Here is a 24,875-nt window from a genome sequence, read left to right as displayed (position 1 = left end):
TCCCAGATTGCACTGAGGTTTGTCCTGCCAGGGCTCTGTTATGGCTGCGGCCGAGTAAGCGTGCTAACAGCCTTGCCGCTCAGTGCCCAGATGTGCAGAGGTGGGTGTTTCGGCAGGTGCGTTATCGCATCCTGAAGAATCTCATACCTCCACTATGCGTGAAGCAGTATTTGATGCTCCCTGGTAAGTGGGGGTTTTAAGTGAGTATGGGCATCTCTTCACTTTGAAAGGAGTTCTGTCGCCATGAACGTAGCCAGCAAACCAGAAAAAAAGTTGTCAGGAGCCTTTGAACTCTGATTTCTTTGTTTCTGCCTCTGGTCTTAAAGATACAAAAGCTTTTAACCCAGCTAAGCTACAAACAGCCAGAGATCTTGTGGGCCTTCAGTGGGTTTACTTTTGCCGAGTACCAAAGCTAAAGAACTTCAGCTGAGATCGGCTGGAGAATTCCTTTCTCCTGCCTCACATGGAAACAATGTGCTTTCTCTTGGGGCTGGACTTGCTGTACCCCGCGAGCGCTGCAGGGAGGGTGCGCTGCAGGGGTTCACGAGAAGTTCCTCAAAGCCTCGGCGGCCCCTTCGCAGCTGCCTCACTGCCTCCGCTCTGGCAGCACCAAGAGTCATTGTGTCCAGCTTCCCAGCAGTGGCCCTGGGTTGGTGGAACAGCCCATGTTGACCCTTTGCCTACTGGCAAGGCGAATACATGGTTTTTTTGGGGTGCAGTCCAGCTCCACAGCAAGTTAGCAGCATCTGGGAGCACAGATGAGTAAGTGCTGCCTTCCTGAGCAAAGAACAAACCTACATGTTGCACTCCCAGGTCACCACCTTCTCGAGGCTTCTTACCAGCGCTGACGCTGCGTGCCTGGAGAGAGAAGTGCAGGGTAAAGCGCAAAGGCCTCAAATCCTGTTCCTGCAGCAGTTTGACACAGAGTACTCATTCCTGAAGGGCATCCGGTGAGTCTGGGTTTGCATTATCCCATTTGAATGGGCCGTCATCCGGGGGGAAGATGTGCGGGCAGAAGGTTTGGAGTAGCCCACGTGGAACAGGGAGCAAGAGCCCGTGCTGTGCTGAGCAGTGGACTGCCTGGGTGCAAACTGCATTGGCTCCATTATACTGAGGGGGGGTTTGAAGTTACACCATCTCTATAGGATGGGTGCTTTGATCTCTCCTGCCTGCAGCAGCCAAAGCTGATGTGGAGTGATGACTACTACAGTCTTTAATGTTCTGGTTTTACCCTTTGTGACTTCTTTTAAATCCCCTTTCACTCTTCAGAGATTTCCTTGATGCCACATCAGGAAATAAAGTCCTTATTATTCAGACAGACTTTGAAGATGGCTCTCAAAATGCCCAGCTCATTGCCTCAGCCAAGTAAGTCAAGTGTGAAGTGGTTCCCAGCTAGCTCCTCTGCTTGGGGACTCCTCACCGCCCTTTGATTATTAGTGCTGTTTTGGGGATTTCAGAATTAGGAGTGTGTAATCCTTTGTTTATTCCGTAGTAGTAGAATGAATCTAGAAGCACTAATTGTATTCAAATAATAATTCATAACCTGAATCAAAATAAGCTAAGATGGGTCAAATTAGCAGATAATCCCCTTTGAAATGTGAGTTCTTGCCATTGGCTGCAGAAGTCCTGAAGACCTGAGTTTCAGGGGCATCATTCGAGGCGTAGCTCGAGGTGGCGGCTCAGCAGAGCCGGCTGGGAGGAAGGGGTGAGCAAGTCGCTTTGTCTGTTTGGGGAAAGACTTGTGGCCATGAACTTTTGTCTGTCTTTAATCCGTCAACAGCATTTCCTCTTTGTTGTAGATACACTGTTGTTAATGAAATCAACAAGGTGGACCTGGGAGAAGTCTCTGTCTTTGTTTACTTTATTATGAAGCTTTCCCGGGTGGAAGGAGGAACATCCTACGTGGGATTCCACGGAGGTGGGTCTGGCCATCTGTCGCTCCTCACACTTCAACCAGCAAACATACCAGAGCAACATTTCTCTCGTTCACCTTCCTTTTTAATGTTTCCAATCTGGAATCAGTGTGTCCCGTGGGTTGTCAGAGCTGCGCCCCTTACCCGCAGGGACTGCCCCTGGGGGTCATGGCCTTGCAGTCCCGCTCTCCTCTGTGAGAGCACCTTGCCTTGCCCACTGACGGATGAGTCCTCTTTCTAGTCACCTGGAGAGCAGCAAACAAACACAATGCTAAACGCATTGGCATATTGTCCTCCATGCTGACGTGTTCTGCTTTCGGTGGCAAGGTTCCTGCTGCGTGTGTGGTGGGTTCTAAGAGCCTCAAAGCCCGGGTAGCGTGCGTGCCCTGTCAGTCAGGGTGGTGTGCGTTGGCATGTTCAAAGCGAATTGCTGCTTTCCCTTTCTACGTCAATAAGTGAGAGTCACTGCTAGCCCACAGGTACTGGGACATAATTCTTGGGAAGCTCTTCCAGAAGAGCACGCTGCAGGCATGAAATGAATTATTTATTTTTTGTTGTTGTTGTCCTCTACCTTTAGGACTGTGGCAGTCAGTGCATATAGACGATCTCCACAGATCCAAGGACATGATCTCCGATATGACTGCCCTGCAGAACCTCACCATCAGCCAGATGTTCTGTGAGGATTCAGGTAAAACCAAAGGTGAGCTTCATGCTGGCTGTGCCAGCCAGTGGTGTTGATATGCCGGTGGGGAAAAGGGGAGATGCAGTCCCAGACTTGATGCTAGTGGAACTTCTGCCTGGTACAACACGTCTAATGATTTTCCCTGCTCAGCATCAGTTTTTTGTGGGGGTCACCACATGGCTACCAACTTGTATTTGTATTTAGTTCGTTACTGCAACTTTGGGTCATCAAGTAAGTTAATTTGGTAGTTTTCCCTTTTTCTCTTGACAAAAATGTGGGGTTTGCACAGCTCAACACCCTGAGTACTCTGTCTTAGCACGGGAGGCAGCAGATGCTGCGTGGCAGAGACCACTGACAAGGAGTCACTCCAGAGAATATCACTCACGTGAATATAGATCTGTTCACCGAAATCTGTAGGAAGGTTACAAAGACTTTTTCTTTCCCCTCAGTTTTTTTCTTACACTTTTTCCTTTCACCATACTGCCCTACAGGATTCGTTAGAGCTTAGTGCATTAGCTCTGAGTGTTGTATTTCTTCCAGTTCTTGCTGCGTGAAGCTTGACAGCCTTAGCAGCTGTAGCTGTGTTTAGAGAGGTGGATCTCAGCTACTCATGCAGGTGATAATGGATCTCTGACAGATGTTCTGCTGCTCTGGGATGCAGTTGCTAAATAAACTCTTATCTGACTGATGCAGAAGCGTACTGCGTCTTTCTAATAAAAATTCTACACCTTGGTTGTAGCTCTGCCTGTGAATGGAGAAGAACAGGAGGAAAACAAGATGGAGGTGTCAGAAGCAGAACACTATGAGGTCAGTTCAGAATACATTTGTTTGCTTCTCAGCTCTCAATATGGCTCTGCTCTTTGTCATGCATAGGTGCCACACACCTTTTGCATCCCCATTCACTTGAAATTCATCAGCAATATTATTTGCGTCATGAATGTTAATGATGAGACACAAATTCCTCCCCCTGCAGCCCAGTCGAAATCAGCATCATTAAACAAGTAAACCATTCTAAGGACCCTCTAATTCCTTAGTCATTTCATACTCTTAATTTTTAAAAATTGGCTTTAAAAGCTTCTGTTGTCTTTCTGCACCCTGAAGCTGAGGACTGTGATTCTGTGCCTGCCACTCCAGCTGTTTGTGCGTTCTGATCGAGGTGTGCCTTTGAAGCCATCTTGGAGTTGGCTGTGGACTTTGCTGTGTTGCAGCTATGTTAAGACTGGCACCCGTTGCCCCGACGGCATTGGCTGGAGGATGCCCAGTGTGAGGGTGACTACATGTGGCTTTTGCCCCGTCAGTGCCTAAGCACCTCCCAGGGATGGCATATTTTCCCTGGTCATGTTTATAATTTCCACTTTTTTCCCTGAACTGCTGAATTTTCCCCCATATGAATCTTATATCAATACAAATGCTGTGTCACATGCCAATTTGAAAGGGCCACAGACGTTGCATCGTGTACGTGATAGCAAAAGAAGAACTTAGATTTGTGTGCAGCCTGAGATGAGAGGAAAACTGGGAGATGAGGTGGAAGGGGCACTGGCCCTTTCTTGAGAGCACTGTAATTGTTTTAAGAGGGACGTGTTGGGGGAAAGGGTGTAAAACTGCAGAGTAATGAACTTGTTTTCACGCTGTTCCTGGGAAGGGTGAAATCCTGGACACCACTGTACTCCTGAGGACCTGTGTACAAAGTGCTGTGGGGATGCTACGGGACCAAAATGAAGATCTTAGTCGAAGCAGAAAGCGAATTAAGATTCTCCTTGGCCTTCTGTCCAAAGAGGATGATCTGAAAGGTACGTGCTCCCTGGGTGCAGGAGGTAGTGTTGCTGAGCATCTAGGGGAGCACCAAAACACTGGGACCCAAAGGTCAGTGGTCCTTGCTGTAGTGTAGACAAGGTGGATCTCCCAGGCAGTGTCCCAAGAGTTTGTGTCTGTGCTCCAGTCTGTCGCTCCTCTGATGCTGTAGGGCTTTTCCTGAGTTCAGGTCGTGACTTTTTCTCTGGCTGTGCTAGTTCTGGTGGCTGTTTTTTCCCCAGTTGGTTGATTATTGAAACAATTGTAAAATGCTGTGCTTGGTGTGATATTCCGATTTGGATCCTATACCAATGGAAGAGAAAATGCAAGTTCCCTGTTGTTTTCTAGCCTCTTTCCTGAAGATAACAAAGGCTCGTCTGTCCAATCTTTTGAAGAAACAAGAAGAAAATTCCCTTGACCCAAAAAACTGGGTGCTTCGGGAGGCTTCCAACCTCAGTGCTCTCCAGGAGGCAGGCACTTTCAGGTGAGGACAGCAGCAATATCTTGTAACCTGCAGGTTTCCAAGAAAAGTCTGTAAATGGCAACTGTGCAGCAGAGACAGCAGTTTTGTGTAATCTGAATATTTGCAGTGTTAGTCCCCAGTCTGTGCTGGAATCTCTCTGAAGGCAGCTTTGTCCTCTCCTGGCTCTTGAGGGAGGGTGACTTACAGCTGAATGGGCTCTTCTGGGACAGGAATGCATGAATGCACAAGTACTTTGAGTGGAACAGTGGGATTACAGTCGCGCCACGGGTGAGAGAAGTGTAGGGTGTTTTATTGGTAGTGTTTTTTCTCCTGAAAATCAGGATTAGGACTTTCTCACATGCAAATGTCAGCGTTTTTTCAGGACAACCACCTCCTGATTCGCTGATACCATTGCTCACCTTCCCTCTGGGTTTCTTGGTCTCTTTCTGCCCCCGAAGGCACACCTTGTGGAAGCGAGTCCAGAACGTGATCACTCCATTCCTGGCTCTCCTGATTGCTGTCATAGACAGAAATGGCAATCTGGAGCTGTTGGTCAGGCCGGCAGCTGAGTGGGTGACAAACCTCTGGATGTTCATCTTCAGTGATACAAAACTTCTGACAGTCCCTTACGGTGTGGGTAAGAACAGGTGAGCCACTGGAGAGAGCAGCAGGAGGGCTTGGCTACCAGCACTGAGCCCAGTCCAGCACTGGCTTTAAATCCGCTTGGGAGATTAACACTCTTGGTTGCTCCCCTGTGCTGTGCCGAAGGCAGCAGGGCAGTTCTCGGGGACTTCAGAAGTCTGGTTTTTCTACCTTATCCCCAGTACTCCTGGGCTTTGCTCTCTAGCTCTTGGCATGCTCACACTTCTTACCCAGCCCTTGAAGCCCACGTGTCCTGCCATTACAGCCCTTCTGCCAGGGAACGCTTACCGACTAAGTCCTAATGCTACTCCGTTGGCACGATGAGCTGTATTAATGAGCCCTTCACTTCTTTCCCTTTCCCTCATGCCCTTCTAGGGCTAATTTCTTGCTTTCTGCAGCTTCCTGCCTCTGTTGTCTGAGTGTGTTTCCCAGGCCAAAGCCCAGTGCATTAATGACCTTTTAATCTCCTAGCTCTCAGCCAGAGATAATTCTGGTGCAGAACAACATGATGGTGTCTGCTGATGCTGGGAATGAGATGCCCTTCAGCTGGAGGATAAAAGAGTACTTGGATGAGATGTGGTTGGAAGCTCAATACATCCAAAACACCGAAGGTGAGAGCCTGGCTTGAGCTTGTGACACAGAGCATCTCCATCCACCTGTCCTGTAAACTCTGGTTTGTCGCTACCATGCGTATATGTTCCTGTGACCCTGGAGTCACCTTCAGTCCCTCTGTGCTCATACGAGCCAGCAGAGCTTTGTGCAACTGGCTTTTCCTTAGTGCTTCTCACTGTTGGTCTTTCTCACGTATTGTGTGCCCTTGTATTCAAAATGCTGTGGAGATGCCAAGAGTTAACGATGAGGTGAGATTCCATAAATACAACACTGGTGCCTGGGCTGAGAAGGCCTGGCCTCAAATCCCTTGTTGGTACTCTGAATGAGGGGAGTGCTGTATGCATCAGTGATTAATTAGGTGTCAGTCTCTTTAGGATAGAAGCTATGTCAAACCCAGCCTCCTCCTAATACTCAGCTTTTCTCTGCATTCTCATTTTCCAGACCAAGCTGAGAAGTTTGTGGATATCTTCCAGAAAACTGCACTGGGAAAATTTATCTCTGCTCTGACTGAGGAAGAAAGGCAGATGCTCTTCCAGTGTTATGTCACAGACTTTATTGTCTTGACCATCGGTGTGTCCTCCCTAGACGAACTGCAGGTCAGTGTCTGGAACAAGAGCTGGAAATCCTTTGGATGGAGAGAAGAGCACGATGCCCGTGAACATGCCCTTCTGCATCAATCTTGCCTTTCAGACAAAATCCCCCTCTGAGACAGACTAATAGAAAGGCAGCCACAAAGCAGAAGCATTTGACACTGACTTCCACAGGAGCACCTATTACAATTGACACATTATTTAAGGCCATTTTTGTAAAACTCTGATCCTTTCAGAGATTTTTGCCAGGATTTCCAGTACAAAATGAATTACGAAATTTCTTTTTTAATTTTTATTTTAACTTTTTTCTAATCTTTCAGTGTCTGCGAACTGCGTTCTTATCCTGCATAGAGGAACGGAAGGCAACATCTCCCAGAAGAGAGGAGACGGTGCCACCCTTGCCTTGGGTCCACCTGGGATACAACCAGTTCAAGAGCCGCCTGCAGAACTTTTCCAGGATCCTGGCTGTACACCCCCATGTCGCTGGCTACCTGACTAACCAGGAAGGACATGGAATACCACATTCAGAGATGGTAGAGTCACTACCAGGCGTTTTGTGATCCTCAGTCCTAGCAGTGAGCTCTGTCTTTGCTGAATTAGCTAGTGTTCAGTCCCATTTTGGTTTCAGCAGTAGTAAAGTGGGAAGCACAAGCTCAGTCAGGATCCTCAGTATTAGGAATAATCTGCTATGTTATCACTGGATTTAAAATAGTTTGCCCTGCTTTTGCATTAGTTAATAGGATGTGCTAGTGATCCGAGCCACGAGCATGAGAATTCCAGAGCTTAAGATAATCAAGTAGAACATTATTCAGTAGAACACAAGCTATAGCAAACCAGATTGAGAGCCCAAGGTTCATAGATAAGTCTGAAATGCAACCGTTGTGTTATACTTACACCCTGTGTGTGTGTCTAGGTTTTGGATGTGTTAGCTGCAATTGTATGTGCTGAAGAGCTGGAGAATCAAGTGGAAACAGCCCACCCAGAGATCTGGCTGCAGAAAGTGAAGAACCTTCGTATGCCTGTTGAATTTCTTTGTAAAGAGAAGGATTTGCAGAGGAGTGGAAGTCGGTGTCATCAGCTGCTAAAAGAACTCGAGTGTGTACCACAGATCTGCTCACAATCTCATGCTTTTGTCTTGCTGTTAATAAGAATATTAGTACAGGCTGAAAGCTGCTCTGTTGATGCTTTTCTTAGACAAAGACTTTGCAAACCTTTCCATGTTCCTACTAGACTCAGCTACATACCAAGCATCAAGAACATGTTTTTCCCTCCCTCATTTCATGTAGATTCTCCCTCTGAATCTGACAGTATCATTCAGTGCATTCCAGTGGGGTTCAGGAGTCATCTAAAACTCTCATTAGGGTCCTGTTAACTAGCAGTGTCTCTCCTCTTCATCCCATGTGCATACAGACTGTGAGATGGGGAACTTCACTACATCTAAGATGGAGTCTTGTGTCTGGGAAGACAAGCCCAGAGAGCTACCCCAGTTTCTCACAGACCTTGTTTACTTTAACTGAAGTGAAGAAAGGGTAGTTAACTGTGATTAATCTTTTTTTAATTACTTGATACGGAAGATAGAGGTGCGAGAAGGTCTTTGCAGTGGTCCTAGTTCTGCTGCAGTGCTGTCCACAGGGCAGGCTCCTATGCCGTAAGCTGGCTGTGTTAGGTGCTGTTGTGTGTTTTGCCCTTGACAAAACGCCAGGGCTGATGACCAACGGGCAAAGCAAGAAGGTGCACAAGAAATGCACAGATGCTGTAGTGGTGAGCATGAAAAGCAGCGAGATCATTAGAGTGAACCTGATGCTGTGCTTCCATTCATGCTTTCGGCTCACAATGGTACTTTTTGAAATCACATTTTCCTTCCCACAGAGTCTGCTGGAACCGGGTTTTCTCCATGTCTCTGTTTGTAGAACACGTGTTGTTTGGCATCGACACTCTGATGCCAGAATTTGAGAATTTAGTGAAAAAATATACTTTGCTTCTTGCCAAGGTAAGCAAAGATGTGATTTCACCTCTTCCCTGTTTGCTTCTGCTGATCATGTGAATTTTTGTCTCTGGTATTAGAGCTGAGTCATTTAGCTTTGTCCTTCTCCTCTGCAGTGTTTTCAGCATGATTCAGACATGAAGACTCATCCAACTTTTGTTGCAGTGATGAAAGTACTGTGCCAATGTAAAGAAGAAGTCAGCAGGAGGCTCTACAGGTAGTGACATTGAGACAAGTCACACTGTCCAGTAGGAATATTGCCTATGTTGCCAACAGATTTTTGGGCATAAGGCAGTGCTGCATACAATGTAATGAAAGCCAAATGGAGAGCAGTAACTTCCCTTTTATCCTGCACCCTGAAGCTAAGCAGTTAGCCAACAGGTCTTACACTATCTCCTCTTGGTCTAGTTGCAGATTAACATCTTATTAAAGGCTTTTGGTAAGACAACATGAACAACTGTGGTCGTTACTGTTTCCAAATCACAGATACGATCTGAAGTCATGTCCGGTCTGCTTAAGAGAGCCGAAGGATCCAGTCTGCCTGCCTTGCTACCATGTGGTCTGTCAGAAGTGCATCAGAATATGGCTAGTACCAGCACAGATGCATTGTCCATACTGCAGAGTTGCTTTGGAGGATGTTAATTTAGATGTCTCCGTGGAGCTCAGGTACTCCGCCCTGTCCGAGGTGGAAGTGTTGCTGTGGGGCCGGTTGTGTGAGGAAATTCTCATTTACAGAATTCAACTTCGTGGAAGTTGTCAACACAAGCAGAATGGGTGGAGGGAACTCCGCTCTGCTCTTTCTGGAACTAGAATGAGTCCTGTCCATTTACTGTTTATTGTTTCAAAAGAAGGGAGGAAGTTGTCTTGGCCCCTGTAAGGAAACAGCAGTTACAAACCCCTGTAAAGCTAAAGCACTGTCAGCGGCTGAATCAGACAAGGGAACTGCTTGTCACCTTGGATCGCTTTGTGATAGCTTAGCAAAAAACTCAGTAAATGTATCTGGCATCACATTGCCGTTTGTGATCTCAGTTGTCAATGTCATACAGCCTTTGCAGACAATACTACTGAAGTGTTGCACAAATCCAGCATTTTGGAAAGCTGGAAAAGTATCTCACCTCAGTGACTTTTGCCTGTGTCTGCTTTGCTTCATCCATTATTTAAGTGGTTCGGTATTTGGACAATATCCTAATGCTTTTTACCCTTCCCCTAGAGATGCCATAGCAAGAAATGCCCTGTTCCGGCAGAGGTGCAATAATTTCTTCATAGACATGGTCACTACCATGTGCTTCAAGGACAATGAACCCCCTGAGCCAGAGGTGATCCAAGAGCTCCTTAGTCTGCTCTTTGTTCACAGAAGCCTCCTGAAAGGTTCAGGTGAGCTCCCTTCATCCTGATGCTCAGCCTCCTGGAGCTGATTCTCTTGCCACTTTCTCTCACTGCCCAACTTGTCTTTTTCTTGTCTCCACAGATCACCCTGCTATCTGCACAAAATTCCTGTCCCCATTTAACGATGAAGTGGATGAAACTCCCATAATCCGCTCAGTAATGCTGAAGCTCCTCTTGAAGTACAGGTGAGCACAGGCAGACAACTGATGGATGTTACACTAGGGGGTGCTTCAGCTTTGGTTTTCATGACCTCATCAAACCATTGTTCTCCTCACTTTCATGCTATTCACCGAATTTTAATCGTTACAAATGAAATTCAACCCGCTCCTTTGTATTAGTTATGCTATTTGGCGGGCTTGCATGTGGCTTGTGTTGAAGTATCTGACCAGTCTGTGCCAAGATTTACATAGCTGTTCTTAACCTAAACCTGTGCCGAACATGGGTGGCTGAGTGATTGAGATGCTCCAGATCAGCAAAGCAATACTCCTCATCCACAGACATTTAATCAAGAATGATCTTTTGTATGCTTAGACAGACCTCTCCATTCACCTCTCCTCTTCCAGCCTCCCTTTGCAGTCAGCGCACAGAAAGCCATTTCTCAAATGTGACCATCTCCTAAATCAGACGCCTAACATAGATCAGATGGCTTATGCCCTAGAAATGCTAATTTAGCATTGTTGATGATAGAAGCTAGACGATGTCTTGCAAAACATGGCACAATTGCTTTTCCGTCTTCCAGATGGATCCAGAGTGACCCCCACCTGTCACATGGACATAATTAGTAGTTCGATCATGATTTAGAACATAAGTAGTAGCCGTCAGTATTGCAGCTGTGGTAAGGGGGTATTTCTCTCTCCTGTAGCTTCAATGAAGTGAAAGATGATGTGCAAGACTACCTGTCCCGGGTAGAGCACAACAAGATCCTAGAGAAAGATGATAAAAAAGAACTCTACTTGCTTTTTGTCAACTGCTTGGAGGTAAGAGTGCTGGGTAGGTATGAGCTGGGCAATAGAACTGTTGCAAGAATAAAAAAGCCAAGAATAGAAATTCTTCTGCAATTTTAGGCAAGTTTCTTGTGCACATAACTGGCTGCCCAGCTAGAAAGCCCAAAAGGAAGATGATATCAAATCAGCTCATCAGAAGCTGCTCTCCAGTAACTAGCCTTGCTTTCCGAAGGCTTCTTTCTCTTGGACACCTTGGACAGGTGTCGAAGTGTTAAGCGAGGCCCAAGAAGACTCAAACTCCACCACAGGAGTGCAGCAAGCAGGGAGATTTCTAGTTGCAGTAGTCCACTACTGGACTACTTTCTTGTATTCACAGACACTTTGTTTGCAAAGCCTTAGATTATTATGCGGTTTGGATTGTTCCCTTTCCTCCCCTTGCATAACTTTTAATGCTTTGGACAACTTTAAACGAACTTGACAGCAGGGTAGCGGTTTCATTTCTTGTAGTTTTCATTAAAATGGTGACTTTGTAGATTAGATAAGATCAAAATGTGTATTCTTGCTAAGGGAAAGACAGGTAGAGCTTGGTGTCTTGGAATGTGCGGTGTGTGTTTCAGTACGCGTGTGGCCAGTCAGCATGCTCATAACTCTTGTTCAGCTAACACGCTTAGAAAATACTGGGGAGAGCTTGGGCGTCTTGCAGAAGAAGGTGGTTGGTGATGTGGCAGAGGTTTAGGTTAAGCACCGGAGAGAGGGTGCTGCGAGAGACATGAAAGTTTAATCTGCTTACTGCAGTGAGGATGCATCGGAGATACACAGTACCAATGCACAGAACATCTGATTTAAGTGGTTCTGCCACTCATGCAATATTCTGGCCCATCTTTAGGATTCCATGTGTGAAAAATCTGAGGGCAGCCTTGGATATAAGCGTATAGACTATCTGCCTGGAGAGAGAGGCTTTCCAGAGAACTATCTCCCAAAGAACAATCAAGAAACTCTTCAGGAATCATCCGTTGAATATCTGCAGGCAGTAGCCAAAGTCCGCTTGTACCTGAGTAAGGCTGCAGAGCTACTCTTTGACTTGCATGAGCCCACAAGTAAGTCTTATTATTCTGCTATCAAATGGAAAAGCTGTGTACAGAGCAAAGTCACCACGGGAGACGGGCTGGACACAGCCAATGCATCTGTGCTGTGCTAGAACTTGTTTTGATGCATAGCCAAAAATGAGCGCATCAGCTTTCTTCTTTTCTCTTTCGTAAGGAGCATCAGTCATTAGTTGTCCTCTTTACCATGTATTAGAAGTGCTCAAGGCTGTGCCGATGACCCCTAGGGTGTAGTTACAGAGCAGTTGCACCTTTGCAAGGAGAGTTATCCTCCAGATGCTAACAATTAAATATTATTTAGGACCAACTAAATTGAACTTTAATGAATAAATGAATAAAGTATAAATGATGCTTCAGATACATGACCACTGTAAGGCTTATTGTTTTATATGAATGAGAGCTCTGCACAGCTAAAAAGGATGAAGAGATACTTTAAAAAAAAAAAAAAGTAAAAGCAGTTTTGAACTGATTTGCTGACCCAATAAAGCAGAACAGCGTGTGGAGACTCTCAGATACTTACAGTCCATGAAACATCAAAGTGCGGTAACAAGTAATTCTAAGGGACTTCAGTGTCCAACCCTCGCATCGAGGATGTCAGGCTAGCGAAATGCATCCCAGGAGGTCATTCTTAGGGAGCACCATCGTCTTGGCAGTGGAGACAATGGAAAGACGTTACTGAGCGAGATAGAAGAGCTCTGAGAATGAACCCCCAGTAAATGGGAAAACATGTCCTTGAGAGAAGGAAATAGAAGTAGCGTGTGCCATCCTCTATTGAAGAAATGAATCATTGTCTAAAATCTGGCTGAGGAAACACTCTAGATAAGCATCTGAGGAAAAGAGGGCTCTCAAGTTCTCCTGTGTAGTTAGCGCTGGTAAAAGGAGCTTGGTGTTACAGCCAGTTCCGACAGAAAAGTTTTACAAGGTAGGATGTGGTTTTACCTTTTTATTATTTTTTTCCCCCCTCCAGAGCAAGACCAGGTAGAGGAGAAGCAGCGTTACCTGGCAAATGTGAGGAGGTTCTGTGGCCTCGCTAAGAACAGCTGGCATCACGTTTACCTAGTGCGGAGAATTGCTAGTCAGTATGGGATGGAATTTGCTCAGAAGCTTGTCACAGAGACACAGTTTAACTGGGTGTTCCCAGTGGAAATTCTGCAACAGGTAAAGAAGAGGTGTCTCCTTGGAGATGGCTCTGGTCTCCTCTTAGTCTTCAGTTTGTGCTGCTTTGGGGTGCTTCTACTGTTGCGTGGCTCTAGGGACTCACCGCAGCGGGAGTGGTTGTGAAGGTGACTCATCCTCACTCTCTACAGAGTGTCTTATAGCAGTGAGAAGCCATTTGGATTGCCGTGCCTGCCTGCCTGCTGCCTCTTTGCAAAGGCTGAAATGCCACAGTTCTTGGGAGGAAGAGGAGATTGTGGCTTGTCCAACGGCTAGTCAGTGTCCACAGAGCTCACCGTGGGCTTTTCCCTTTGTAGGTACAGAACAGCCAGTCTAATCACATTGATCGTTACCTGGCATGTGGCAAGAATTACAGAGTCCTGCGTGATGCCGTGGGGAAAGCCATGATTGAGTGTAAGACTGAGGATCTTCTAGAAGCAGAGAAGGTAGGGCACGGTCTCCTCACCATAATCCTACTGTGGGTTCTGGATGGCCAGTGTTTAAGCTCTCTGTGTTCCTGTCGGCAGTGTCTCTTCCAGTGGAGAAGCCTGGCTTGCCTTTGCTTGGAAGTTACTGTGGCTTATCCTGGCAGACACACATATGTCTGCTTTACTTTCTCACCTGTGTCCTAGCATATGTAACTCTGAGGTTATTTGTGTTGGTTGCCTCATCTCACTTTTCTCCCCTTGTAATGTATCGCAGCAGTTTATTTTACAGTAAGCAATACAGGCACCTTGTAGCCAACTGACTGGAGAGTAGGCGGATAATCAAAGAAGCTTTAAGCCCCCTCCCTGCCTGTCCATATCTGCCTAGCCTCGTGTCTTGCCATGCAAAAATCCAACAGGTGATTTCTGTGTAATTGTGACTTTTTTCCAATATGTATTTTGTGCATGAAAATCTTCAGGAAGAAGTTTGCAAACAATGCACCTTTGGTTGTCTCAGTACCATCTATGATATGCTGGTTGGGATTTTTTTTTTTTTTTTTTTGCTTGAGTGTTGATTTGATTAGAAGGAAGGTGTGTACGGGTTGCTGCCTAGTAACATCGCAATTCCAACTGAGTGTTAGAAGAATAAAATACTTGAAAGGTTTCTGATGTAAAACCCTCAATCAGCTTGAGTGCTGTCAGATTACTCATTTATGGCTTGAACAGCCATTTCAGCACTATCCCCTCCCATTTGTGGGGAGTGCTTTACCATGGACCTGCTAAAGCCTGCACATCCAGTAACCAGCTGAAACCTTGTCAGACTTTAGCTGTGACAACTACAGCCTCTTCTGCACCATATCATCAGTTCTTCTTTTCTAGGCATCAAGCAGTTCCCCGGCTGTGCAGTCTGTCCATCTGCTCCTGGCTATTTTCAGAGAGGTCACTGCCCTGTACGGAGTTAGTGACTCAAATCTTCATCCCAAACACCAGGTAAGACACTTCTGTTTGGAAGTTTGTGACAAATATGCTTTATTGATAAGGATGAATGAGATTTAAATCATTGGTGGAAGAGCCTTTTGTTCTTCTGCCCCACTTACAGTTATGTCCTGATCAGAGCAGACTGAAAATGTTTTCAAAGCAGGGGCAACACAGCACGGCAAGCAGCTAATAGTCCTCTTCAGTTTGGTAGGCAACATCATGCTGGTTTTACTTCTTTTAAATATGTGCTTTCAGCATACAGATGCTATGACTAAGTTCATCCAGAACTCCCAAGTCCTGAATTCTCCAGATCTGCAGCACTTTGCAGCTTCTCTTGTGATGAATGCGCTGCCGTCACTGAGAGTGGATCCTCAAAGCTTCAGCCACGATGGAGCACTGATTGAAATGGCTGTTCACACCGCAGCTGTCCTGCTGTGCGGGCAGAACCCTGTCCTGCAGCCCCTCAGGAATCTGGCATTCTCTCCGCACAGCATGGAGGTAAAGAGATTTAACTCGGATGGCAATTCAGCGTATTGCTAGTTCTTTCATGTATCTGCTAGTTCCTCTGTAACCTAAGCTTTATTCACATCGAAAGCACCAACTTACTGTTTTAGCTGTGAATTACTGATTATTTCAGTGTTGTTGGGATTAATTAGCACAACAACAAGCTCTGGACTGGTACCTTTTCAAGGTACTTCTGCATCCTGAGCAGTATCAAGCAAATACTTTTGCTGCTATTTGAGTGAGCAAGTCTGAAAGCATTTGGTGGGTCATAGTGTGGTGCTCTGGAGGGTAACACCCTGTGTGCTCGAGAGGGTAACCGCTCGTGGAGCCCTGGGCTGAGGCGGGGTGGAGGGATCTGCTGCTCTGCCACTGCAAGGCGTAAGGGAATGTGCTGGTACACACCAGGGTACACCAGGCCACCCCGAGAGGGGTCCAGTTCAGGATGTCTGTAGAGCGCATATGCAAGGCTGATCAATATTGGCAGTTCTTAAGAGTGGATTTTTAAAGGCAGAATTTGAAAATGTGCACGCACGTCATCTGCATGACCTCTGCTTTCAGATGTCTCTTGTTCCCTGTCATGAATAAGGAACCAGCGAGCAACTGCTACAGGAAAGAACAGATTTATATATTCATTTGTCACCTTTTTCTCCTTTTTCCTCCTTAGCACTCTTTTCTGCCTACAATGCCAGAAGATATAATGGCTCAGGCGAGGTCCTGGGAAGGAGTGGCCTCTCTGCGCTGGTACAGTAAGTGCTCCTGACTGGCTCTGAAAGAAATGGAAGGATAATTCTTGGTTTTTGCATGAAACTGTTCCAAATGTGAGGACAGACACACTCGTTTTCTCAGCATGAGTTATCCTTTGTAAATTAAGATTTATAGCTACGGTTTATGTGGATAACGCACTAAAGTGCTTTGAGCTTCTGTTTAGTCTCAAGTTGAAAGCCGTTTACAAAGTTTGAGAGTGCAGAAGACCTGTCCTGTTACTTCTGGCAATGTTAAAGTGATGCGAGCTAAAGAGGAGCACGTTGCCACCTTCCTGGCCAGCTTTCAGTCCTCTGCTTTCCGCAGTAGGATCTTACTGCAGACTGGGAATCTGGGGCTGGGAGCAGTCATGCTTACCAGCCCATTTGGTATTCGGTAGCAGAATCTTTCAGGCTTCCATTCCTTGTTCCTCAGGGAAAGAAGCACTGAAAAATTCCTTGGGTTCCCACGTGAGCCTGTCACTCCTTTGAGCTTTGGGACTGTCAGTGCTTTTGATTAGATCTTGAAACATATTTCTTGCTTCAAGATGATGGTCCCTATGAAAGGAAAGAACATAAAAGGGGCTTTATAAATTTCTGTCTTATAATACTGTCCTGTTTTCTTCTCTTTCTTGATAGCATGTCCAAATGGCCACCCCTGTGCTGTAGGAGAGGTAAGAATTTGAGATTGGAGGGGCGGGATTAAGCAGGTGGTGTTTTCAACAGTAAACTTTTATTTTACTGACTGATGTTCTGTTGCACAGTAGTTCATTTTCTAAATTCTCTACATTAGTAATAATTTTGCCATTGTAATGTAAATTTTAGAATAGTTCTAGCACAGCTTATACCATAAATCCAGGAAATAAGAGAGGCAGAGGTCTGTTGCCCAGTATATAGCAGTTTTTGAACTAACCAGTTAGAGCTTGGATTTTTGTTTCATTCTCTTTCTCTACTGGAGCGGTTCTTACTCTGGAGTTAAGTGTTCTCATTTTGCTTTTTGCTAGTGTGGCCGCCCCATGGAAACGAGCCGCTGTCTCGACTGTGGTGTCCAAGTTGGAGGAGAACAACATAAACCACTGCCGGGCTTTCACGAATTCCAGTACGCTTTGCTTCATTAACCTTTTCAGTGCTAAATGATGTAGTACTTGCCTGTCACGCTTTCAGGCCAAAAGGTACCAACCACTTCATGCTGCTACCTAAAAGGTGGCACGTGGGATTCCCCGTTAGCTGGGACATGGGCTTCTGAGGGGAAGAGGCTCAGCTGTTAGGAGTGCTGGTATAACTCTGAATTTGCAGAAATTGCCTTAACATAAGATCTTGTCAAGCTGCTGGTTTGGGGTTTTTCATCTCCCCGCTCATCCAGGCTGGTATAGCTTCTGTGGGCCTGTACTAACATACAGTAATAGCCAACATTTTCTTAAATGGAGCAACATGATTGAAGAACTTCTACCAGAGCTCCAGTAACTATAACTTGTGCTCCCTCCTCCTCGATTCTCTGGATTAGCACTTGCAGCTTTTGTGTAAGAATGTTAAAGTTACTAATTCTAACAGCAGTGACTTCTCATCTATCCACCACAGAGCTGGCTAATCTTGCCCTACAGGGCTGGACACTACCTCTTTCATAGAAAATTTATTAGGAAGAGGTGTCCAAGGAAGAGTATTCAGCCAGCAAAAACAAACAAATTGGCTTATTTGTGTACAAAACTTATTGTAAGTCCTCATTTCCTTGTAGCACTTTTAATTGGCAGATTTTATGGCATTCAAAGAACTTATGGGTCAAAAAGACACTATGGGTATCAAAGACATCTCTTGTGTGTTTTTTGTCAAGGCAAAAAAATACTATATATACACTTTCCAACAGGAGTCATGAAGACAGAACTCAAACTGGCCACATACTTGGAGATCCACAACACAGAAGAACAATGGGAGTGTCTGATCGGGCCATGTCCCCAGTTGTCTTCATTCTGATACGCTTGCTCACGCATTTGACAATGTTGCTGGGAGCCACAAAAGATCCTCAGGTATCTTCCAGTAATAGTTCCAAGTAGCCACATGAAATGTAGTGAAACCTTTGTATGATGCTGGTCCTTTTCATCATATTGCCAAGTAACCAGGGCAGTCTTTCAAGATGCAAGACCCAAATTCACTTCCCTCCTTGCCCAGGAATGATTTTGGTTCCTTCACGCACTTGCATGCGTGCATATAGACACATACCTGCCTTTATTTGTTCAAGTGGCAGGAATCCTGTAGGATGGAGTTGAGACTTTCTGGTAAGACTGTAGCTCTGCATACCTTGTGCTTGAGCTGGACATTATTGGCTATGCTCGTTCTTCCCTTTTGTTTCTCTTTAGTCACTGCAGAAGATTATCAAGCCACTGGTGCACAACCCGGTGAGTTTCCTGCAACAGCATATTCGGGAGGACTTGGCACAGCTGACAAAAATTTTGGGGAAGAGTGTGGATGAAACTATCAACATCCTTCATCTTGTCCTCAGCAGCCTCCTCAAGGACCCGCATCAGCACCCAGGCCAGTGTAAGAAAAACTATCTGCCATATCACACCCGCAAGCTGTATCAGCATTTCACGGGCAGCAGTTATTTAGCTGCTCTGCTAATAGGCCGTTCCCAACAGGCAGTAGCTGAGCTGATGAGGAAGATCCAGAAATTTGAGGCTTGTTTCTTGCTGTAGGGAGTGAAAAATTTTTGACTGTTCACTTCTCTTTCCATTGAGTATGTGGGGGTTGCAAGGTTTGGTGCATAATGCTAAAAAGGAATTATTGAATAAATAACCTCATGACACATTGACAGAGCTTCCAGCTCACAAGCAGAGGTACTACCCAAAGCGCAGTAGCTCATGCTGTGTATAATCCATATGCTGCCCTCTAAATGACTGCCAACAACCCATTTGGTAGAAGAGGGCTGGCAGAGCATGGTTCATGGTGGAATCTGGATTTCAAGTTGATGTGAGTCATTGTGTCATAGTGGGGATTTATATGCAATAGCCACATTTTTAGTGTGATGGCACAAATTGGTATTCCAAGCTCTGTTCTTTGGTCTGTCATTGATCATGGTCTGACCTTGGACAATTTGTTTAACCTTTCTGGGATTACAAATGACTTGTATAAATGTCCCACATCATTCAAACAAATGACCGGACTGAAGCTTCTGAAAACCTGCAGTCACTGTGTGCTGTTTTGGATGACACTCTCCAGCTAGACCAAGGTACTTGTTTAGCTCCTAGGACTTCTGTAATCGCTCTTGGATCATCAAGCTAACTCATAAGGATGTCACATCTGGAAGCTTAGAGAATCTGTGCTTGCTTTTAACTGAAATATTGCAGATGTAAGAGACTAAATATTCCTGTTGCAGGGCCAGTTCAGTTTGATGGTGTGCTGTCCACCAAGGTGAATAGAAACAAATGGGAAGACATTGTTTCAAACACAGTTATTGTTCCTGAATTGGAGGTGAGAAATTTGCTGTATAAAATTTCAATAGTTGAGCAGTTGAAAATCCACTTACTCGTCAATCTGACCCGCTGTAATATCTGTGCTACACTTTTTACCCAGCTATTCCTAAGGCCAAGCCATCTCTGACACAACTGCAGGTTAGCTTTAGTTTGTAAGAGTCAGCAAACTTTATTCTACCTGTGGAAATGAGTATCTGAGACTAGAGTTGTGCTATGATGATTTTGTATAGCTAGGAAAGCAAAAATGTCTTAGCTCAATTGAAAGTATTTGTCCAAGTGAGCATATGGTTGCCCCAAATGCATCCTGTCTGCCTTTTTTTACCCCCATATATATCATCTCAAAAATGGAAGACCTGCGAGTTGGATGAGCTGGAGAACAAAGAATAACTTTATGGTATAAACAGCTGTATTGCAGTATGTGCTTTATGTGTCTTCCCTAGGAGTTCATCTTCTGCTTTGACATATTTGTTCATCAAGCTATTAGGGAACTATACTCTCGTGCAGTTCAACATGGCAGGACACTGCCAATTCTGATATAATTTCCTTTTTTTTATTTTTTTTAATGCAGGATTTGGATAAAAAACTTCTGAAGTTAAATAGACAGATACAAGAGGATGAGAGAATTTCTTCCAATCCAATAGTGAAAATAGTGTATGGTGACCCGGTCACTTTCCTGTCCCAGCTGCCAAAGGACAGTCACATACATCATTCCAAGATGTGGAGCTGCCGAAAGAGGATTTCAGTGGAGAACCTGGGCCATGTAGTCCAGCAAAAGAATGCCAAGGACACCGTCCCGCTCCTTTGGAAGTTTCTGCAGAAGGTGGGTGAGAGACTGCAATGTTCGGAGATGAGCTCCCAGCGTCACAGGCTGGCTGAGGTTGGAAGGGACCTCTGGAGGTCGTCTGGTCCAACGCCCTGCTCAGGCAGGGTGCCTGGAGCCAGCTGCCCAGGACCAAACCACTGTTTGATTATACAGCGTCTTTGTTCTCATAACTTTCTATAATCTTGAGAATGGCACGTGTAAAATATTTTTTTTGTTTTAAACATTTTAAAAAGTAATTCCACAAGAGTATGCAAAGCTGGTTTGTCTGAGGACAGCCTCGCTCATCGGCCCCTTTCCTCTTCCAGGAACCAGAACTGAGGCTGGTTAAATTCTTACCAGAGATTCTGGCTCTGCAGAGGGACTTGGTGAGACGATTTCAGAACACCACTGATGTCAGGCACTGCTCAATCAGAGACTTCCTCAAGGAACCCCTCTCAGGTGAGAAGCCTTTGCCGAAACTAATTAGTGAAACAAAAAGCACTGGATAGTCCAGTTGAAAATGAAGATGAAAACTTGTCTTGACCTTGCAATCTTAAGCCCTCATATTTTCCTTTTAACTCCCATCCACATGAATTGGAGACCTTAACCCTGGAGTTATGCTTGGAAAAGTCATCAGATGGCTTTAAAGATAATTAAGCACAGGAAGGTTGTTCACAAGGGGCGGGGACTCTGCTCAGAGATAGGCAAGATAAATCCCTGAATGCAGCAGTGGGTATGTTGAAATTTTAAGCTTTGCCCTAGAGTAGGGCGTGCCAAAGAGATGGAGTAGATGTCCTTCCCTTCCATTTGTGAGCGGCGTACAGGCACTTTGTGGCAACTCCTTCAATTGTACTTAAGTACAATTACTTATGTTTTTAAGTACTTATGGAGAAGTACTTAAAAGTCAGAATCAGACCAAGGATCCATCCAGCCTTGTCGCCTGGGCCAACAGCAGATAACACGGAAGAATATAGACAAACAGAGGAAATGATTCAATTTGATAACATTAGAAAACTGTTTAATGTCTATTTAGTCTCTCTTGATCGGTTTGAGCAGTTGCCTAGAGTTCAGTGATGTGCTTTGAAAATTCGTATATTACAGAGTTTCCTGGTGTTGCCAGTAAAAGCTGTTTCAAGGGTTTCTCTTTCTGTTATTCCTCAGATGTGATGAGAGACCTATTACAGAGGAGAGTGAATGTCTTTCTGTCTGTTTGGAACAAGCTGAGAAGCTCACTGGACACCAATGGTAAGTACCCTTCTTTCCCAGCACTGTTCTGAGAGTGATGGAGACAAGAGCTTGCCAGCTGTCAGACAGTGCTCCTCTACTGCTGCCCTTCGGCAGTTCCACGTTCCTCCCATCAGTGATGCTGAGACATATCCTCAAAACTGGCCTTGGCTATTAAAGGTTTAAGAAGATCTGGGTGCAAATGGAAGAATTTGTTTCACTCTTGTAGTAGTCTCACCTGAACTTGCTCTCTTTAATGCTTATAAGCAATGGAGAGAGCGCTGCTTTTTCCGGGTTCTGTACTTTCTCCTGACCTGGGTCGGCTCAGGAGAGGCGTGCTCAGCGTGGGCTGGCTCTGGGCCACCTCAAGCAGCAGTCTTCTCTGCCTTTTATTTCAGGGGAAATTAAGCTTCCTAAAGGCTACTGTGATGCTGACCTGACCCTGGACAGCAAGCTTGAGGTCCTTCTGCCACGTCGCCAGGGTCTGGGCCTCTGCTCCACAGCCTTAGCCAGTTACCTCATCAGTCTGCACAATGACTTTATCCACTCGGTGAACAAACACACCAAGGAAGATGATAGGTATGTTGCTATTCCAGCTAGGCATTATTCTTTCTGGCTCTGTTGTATTACCTGCTGCCACAATCAGCTTTCCCTGCTTCATGAAGGCTTCTTGCTCAAAATGAAGACTGTTTTCTCTTCTGCAGGTACTTGATCAGTGCCTCGGAAGTGGCTGACCTGCACTTGATCAGTTATGAGGCTGAGAGAGACCTGATTCCTCTGATCTTGTCCAACTGCCAGTACAGCATGGAGAAGGGAGGGGAGACGTTGCAGGATTTTGATCTGGAGAAGATCCAGCAGCAAGTCATCAGCAAGTTCCTGCAGGGGAAACCACTCATCACCCTAAAGGTAGGAGAAGGCAGCAGCTATGTTTTCTGCAGACAACTTCTTGGCTGATGTTGGAGCCCTGCAGTGTTTGCTGCAGCCAGGCGTGCACTGTAGCAGGGTTAGCAGTGCTACCAAAGCTTTACAGCTATGGTTTCTGTCCTGACAGGGAATACCTACCCTTGTGTACAGACACGATCGGAATTATGAACAGCTGTTTAATGATGTCAGGAATAAGCTGGATCAGGTGAGTTTCTGCATTGGAGGAAACAGGACAAGCGTGTGACCCCTGACATCCCAAAAAATGTTAGGTTTGTCTTCTGTTACTTGCCTTGTTCGTCTTGTCTGCTAATCTCTCGGCATGCCTTGAATATGTACAAACTGGCCTTCTTTTGTCTGTCCGGATATACAAAGGAAAGGGATATAATTAAGCATTTTCAGTTTCCTAAATTTGGGGCTCTGCCGTCTTCTATGACTTTAGCAGCTTGACTAGCAATAAGGAACGGCTCTAAACTAATGTTAGCAACTGCTTTGACTTCATGGTTTTCAGAGTGCTCTCCCCAGTTCTGTGATGAACATGATCAGTGGGGAACTACAGTCTTACAGTGATGTCTGTGATGCTCTGTCTGTCACTGAAATTACCTTGGGATTCCTGGCCATGGCCGGAGAGAATGCTGAAATGCTTCTGACTGACTACATCGAAAACGTTCTGCAGATGGGTGATCAGACGAACCCTCATGTACTGCAGGTGAGTCCTGGGAGCAAAGCTCTTATTCTTACAGGATAAAATCTGCACTGGTTTATTCTAAATCCAGCCAGTCTGACCTCCTAGCCCAGCAAAAGTTCAGCTTGAAAAAGTATATGATAGAATTCCCATTCCACCGTATTAAGCAGTGTGGGGGGGAACAATTTTCCCTTTCCCTGTAACCAGTGTTTGCAAGGTGGGAGCATCTAATAGCTTGTGATGCTCAGCGGGTTCTTGCAAAACCCAACGGAAAGATCAGGTGCAGGATGTGCGGAAGGCTGAAGATCCAAGCTCTTCTGTCAGCACCAGGAAGGAGAATTCTCAGTTGAGTGTCAGCGTAATTAGTTGCAATGCTAAAACGGAGAAAAGGCAGAACTTTCAATTACGAGTCAGCTTTCAGTGACACTGGCTTGCCTGGTGCTGAGCAGGATTGAAAATATCCCTTTACCTCTCAAAGTGGTGACAGGAAGGTTTTATCTCCTAACGATGTGTGAAAAGAGGCCCTTTACTGATAAGGGGGCAAAGGCACTATGTTATCACAAGTACGTGTGACATCGACCTGTCACTTTCCTGCTCCCTTTCTTGGTACCAAAAAGATGGATTACCAGAGGTAAAATGGGGAAGAGGGAGAGAGAAGCCTATTGCAGATGGGCTTCTACTCCCAGGTGAAAGGGGCTCAGTGAACTCCCTGTCTGCAGTTTCGACCTGCATGGGCAGGGCAGGGGTTGGACAGGTTCCTAAATACATCCCTTACATCCAGTTTCACTCCATAGATGTGCTTTTCTTTCAGGCCTTTAGACGATGCCACCTAAAGCACAACATAGCCCTATGGCAACTTCTATCTACCCACAAATCTGAGCAGCTTCTGCGCCTCAAAAGGGTAATGTACACTCATAACTTCAGTGTCTAATCAGTTGTTTCCTCTTCTCTCAATGAAGTTGCTCAAATGAGTATGGTTGGTTAGTTGTTTTGTGTTTGGTTTTTTTTCCTTCACTGCATTTTTAGGATCCTTTTGTAGACATCAGTACAGCCTACAAAGATGAGCTCAGTCCAGAGATTGCCAAGCTCCTCAACACCTTCCTTGTCCACTCAAGGCTGGAAACCTTCCTGCAGGAGCTCCATGAAATGATCGTCTTGAAGCTGAGACGTGTCCAAGCTGTGGATGAATTCCGACCGACGTGGAGGTAACAGTTTTATGCAGCCCAAACCAACCCACAGCTGCTGTTACTAACTTAAGCTTCCCTGCCTCCGAAAATGCACGTGATGGAAACGGTTCCCTTGGCAAATGACTGCCCCGCTGGACACAGAGCACAACTGTCAACATTTAGAATATGCAGCCGGTTCTAAGACACGCTGCCTGTTTCTGGCACGTGTGACTCTTCTTCATGTACACCAGCTATTTTGGGCGCACTGCTGGAATACACCAGGAGCTGCTGTTCATGAGCGCTAAAGATAAACGCAAGCTCTTCCGCAGTCACTCAGAGGAGCACCGTCAGCTTTCCCCACACGCAGCTTGGCCGTAATGGTTCTGCCCTGCAGCATCCCCTTTCTGGGTTCTTGAGCCTCTCTCTAAACCTGACTGGCTGTTTAATCCTTCTCGTTACAAAATACATCTATTAAAACTCTGTGTACCTAATGTTGGGGCATTCCTACCGCACAAAACACGATGTGGCATTTGTGGTTTGCCATACACCATCTATTAATACTACTTTCGCTCTTTGTTTTCCAGCCTGAAGGAATCGCTCATTCCTTACCTCGACGCAAAACACTCCGAGTTAGCTCCAGAGCTGGAAGAGACGTTCCCAGATGAGATTCTCCTCTCCCACGCTACTGCTACGTGGAAAGC

The 24,875-nt window shown here is 45.6% G+C and overlaps 1 protein-coding gene across 1 annotated transcript in view; it reads left to right on the top strand.

Annotated features, from left to right (window-relative positions):
• RNF213 (ring finger protein 213) overlaps positions 1–24,875 on the top strand; it is a 76,706-nt gene that overhangs the window by 40,183 nt on the left and 11,648 nt on the right. The window contains 38 exon segments of the mRNA XM_009886833.1: positions 814–950; positions 1,270–1,365; positions 1,800–1,918; positions 2,491–2,613; positions 3,335–3,402; positions 4,238–4,385; positions 4,735–4,870; positions 5,308–5,496; positions 5,963–6,102; positions 6,545–6,699; positions 7,014–7,226; positions 7,607–7,788; positions 8,563–8,683; positions 8,794–8,894; positions 9,164–9,343; positions 9,888–10,051; positions 10,146–10,248; positions 10,926–11,040; positions 11,894–12,104; positions 13,078–13,268; positions 13,583–13,711; positions 14,570–15,166; positions 15,837–15,918; positions 16,552–16,586; positions 16,917–17,011; positions 17,774–17,933; positions 18,264–18,444; positions 19,280–19,374; positions 19,945–20,196; positions 20,505–20,637; positions 21,340–21,423; positions 21,801–21,981; positions 22,107–22,308; positions 22,454–22,531; positions 22,835–23,032; positions 23,820–23,909; positions 24,035–24,213; positions 24,759–24,873. Of these exon segments, the coding sequence (XP_009885135.1) occupies positions 814–950; positions 1,270–1,365; positions 1,800–1,918; positions 2,491–2,613; positions 3,335–3,402; positions 4,238–4,385; positions 4,735–4,870; positions 5,308–5,496; positions 5,963–6,102; positions 6,545–6,699; positions 7,014–7,226; positions 7,607–7,788; positions 8,563–8,683; positions 8,794–8,894; positions 9,164–9,343; positions 9,888–10,051; positions 10,146–10,248; positions 10,926–11,040; positions 11,894–12,104; positions 13,078–13,268; positions 13,583–13,711; positions 14,570–15,166; positions 15,837–15,918; positions 16,552–16,586; positions 16,917–17,011; positions 17,774–17,933; positions 18,264–18,444; positions 19,280–19,374; positions 19,945–20,196; positions 20,505–20,637; positions 21,340–21,423; positions 21,801–21,981; positions 22,107–22,308; positions 22,454–22,531; positions 22,835–23,032; positions 23,820–23,909; positions 24,035–24,213; positions 24,759–24,873 (5,778 nt within the window).

Source organism: Charadrius vociferus, unplaced genomic scaffold, assembly GCF_000708025.1.
Source record: "Charadrius vociferus isolate BGI_N301 unplaced genomic scaffold, ASM70802v2 scaffold1116, whole genome shotgun sequence".
NCBI classification, from domain to species: Eukaryota; Metazoa; Chordata; class Aves; order Charadriiformes; family Charadriidae; genus Charadrius; species Charadrius vociferus.
Note: the sequence above shows the minus strand (reverse complement) of the source record. Positions and strands in the feature narration are given on the sequence as shown.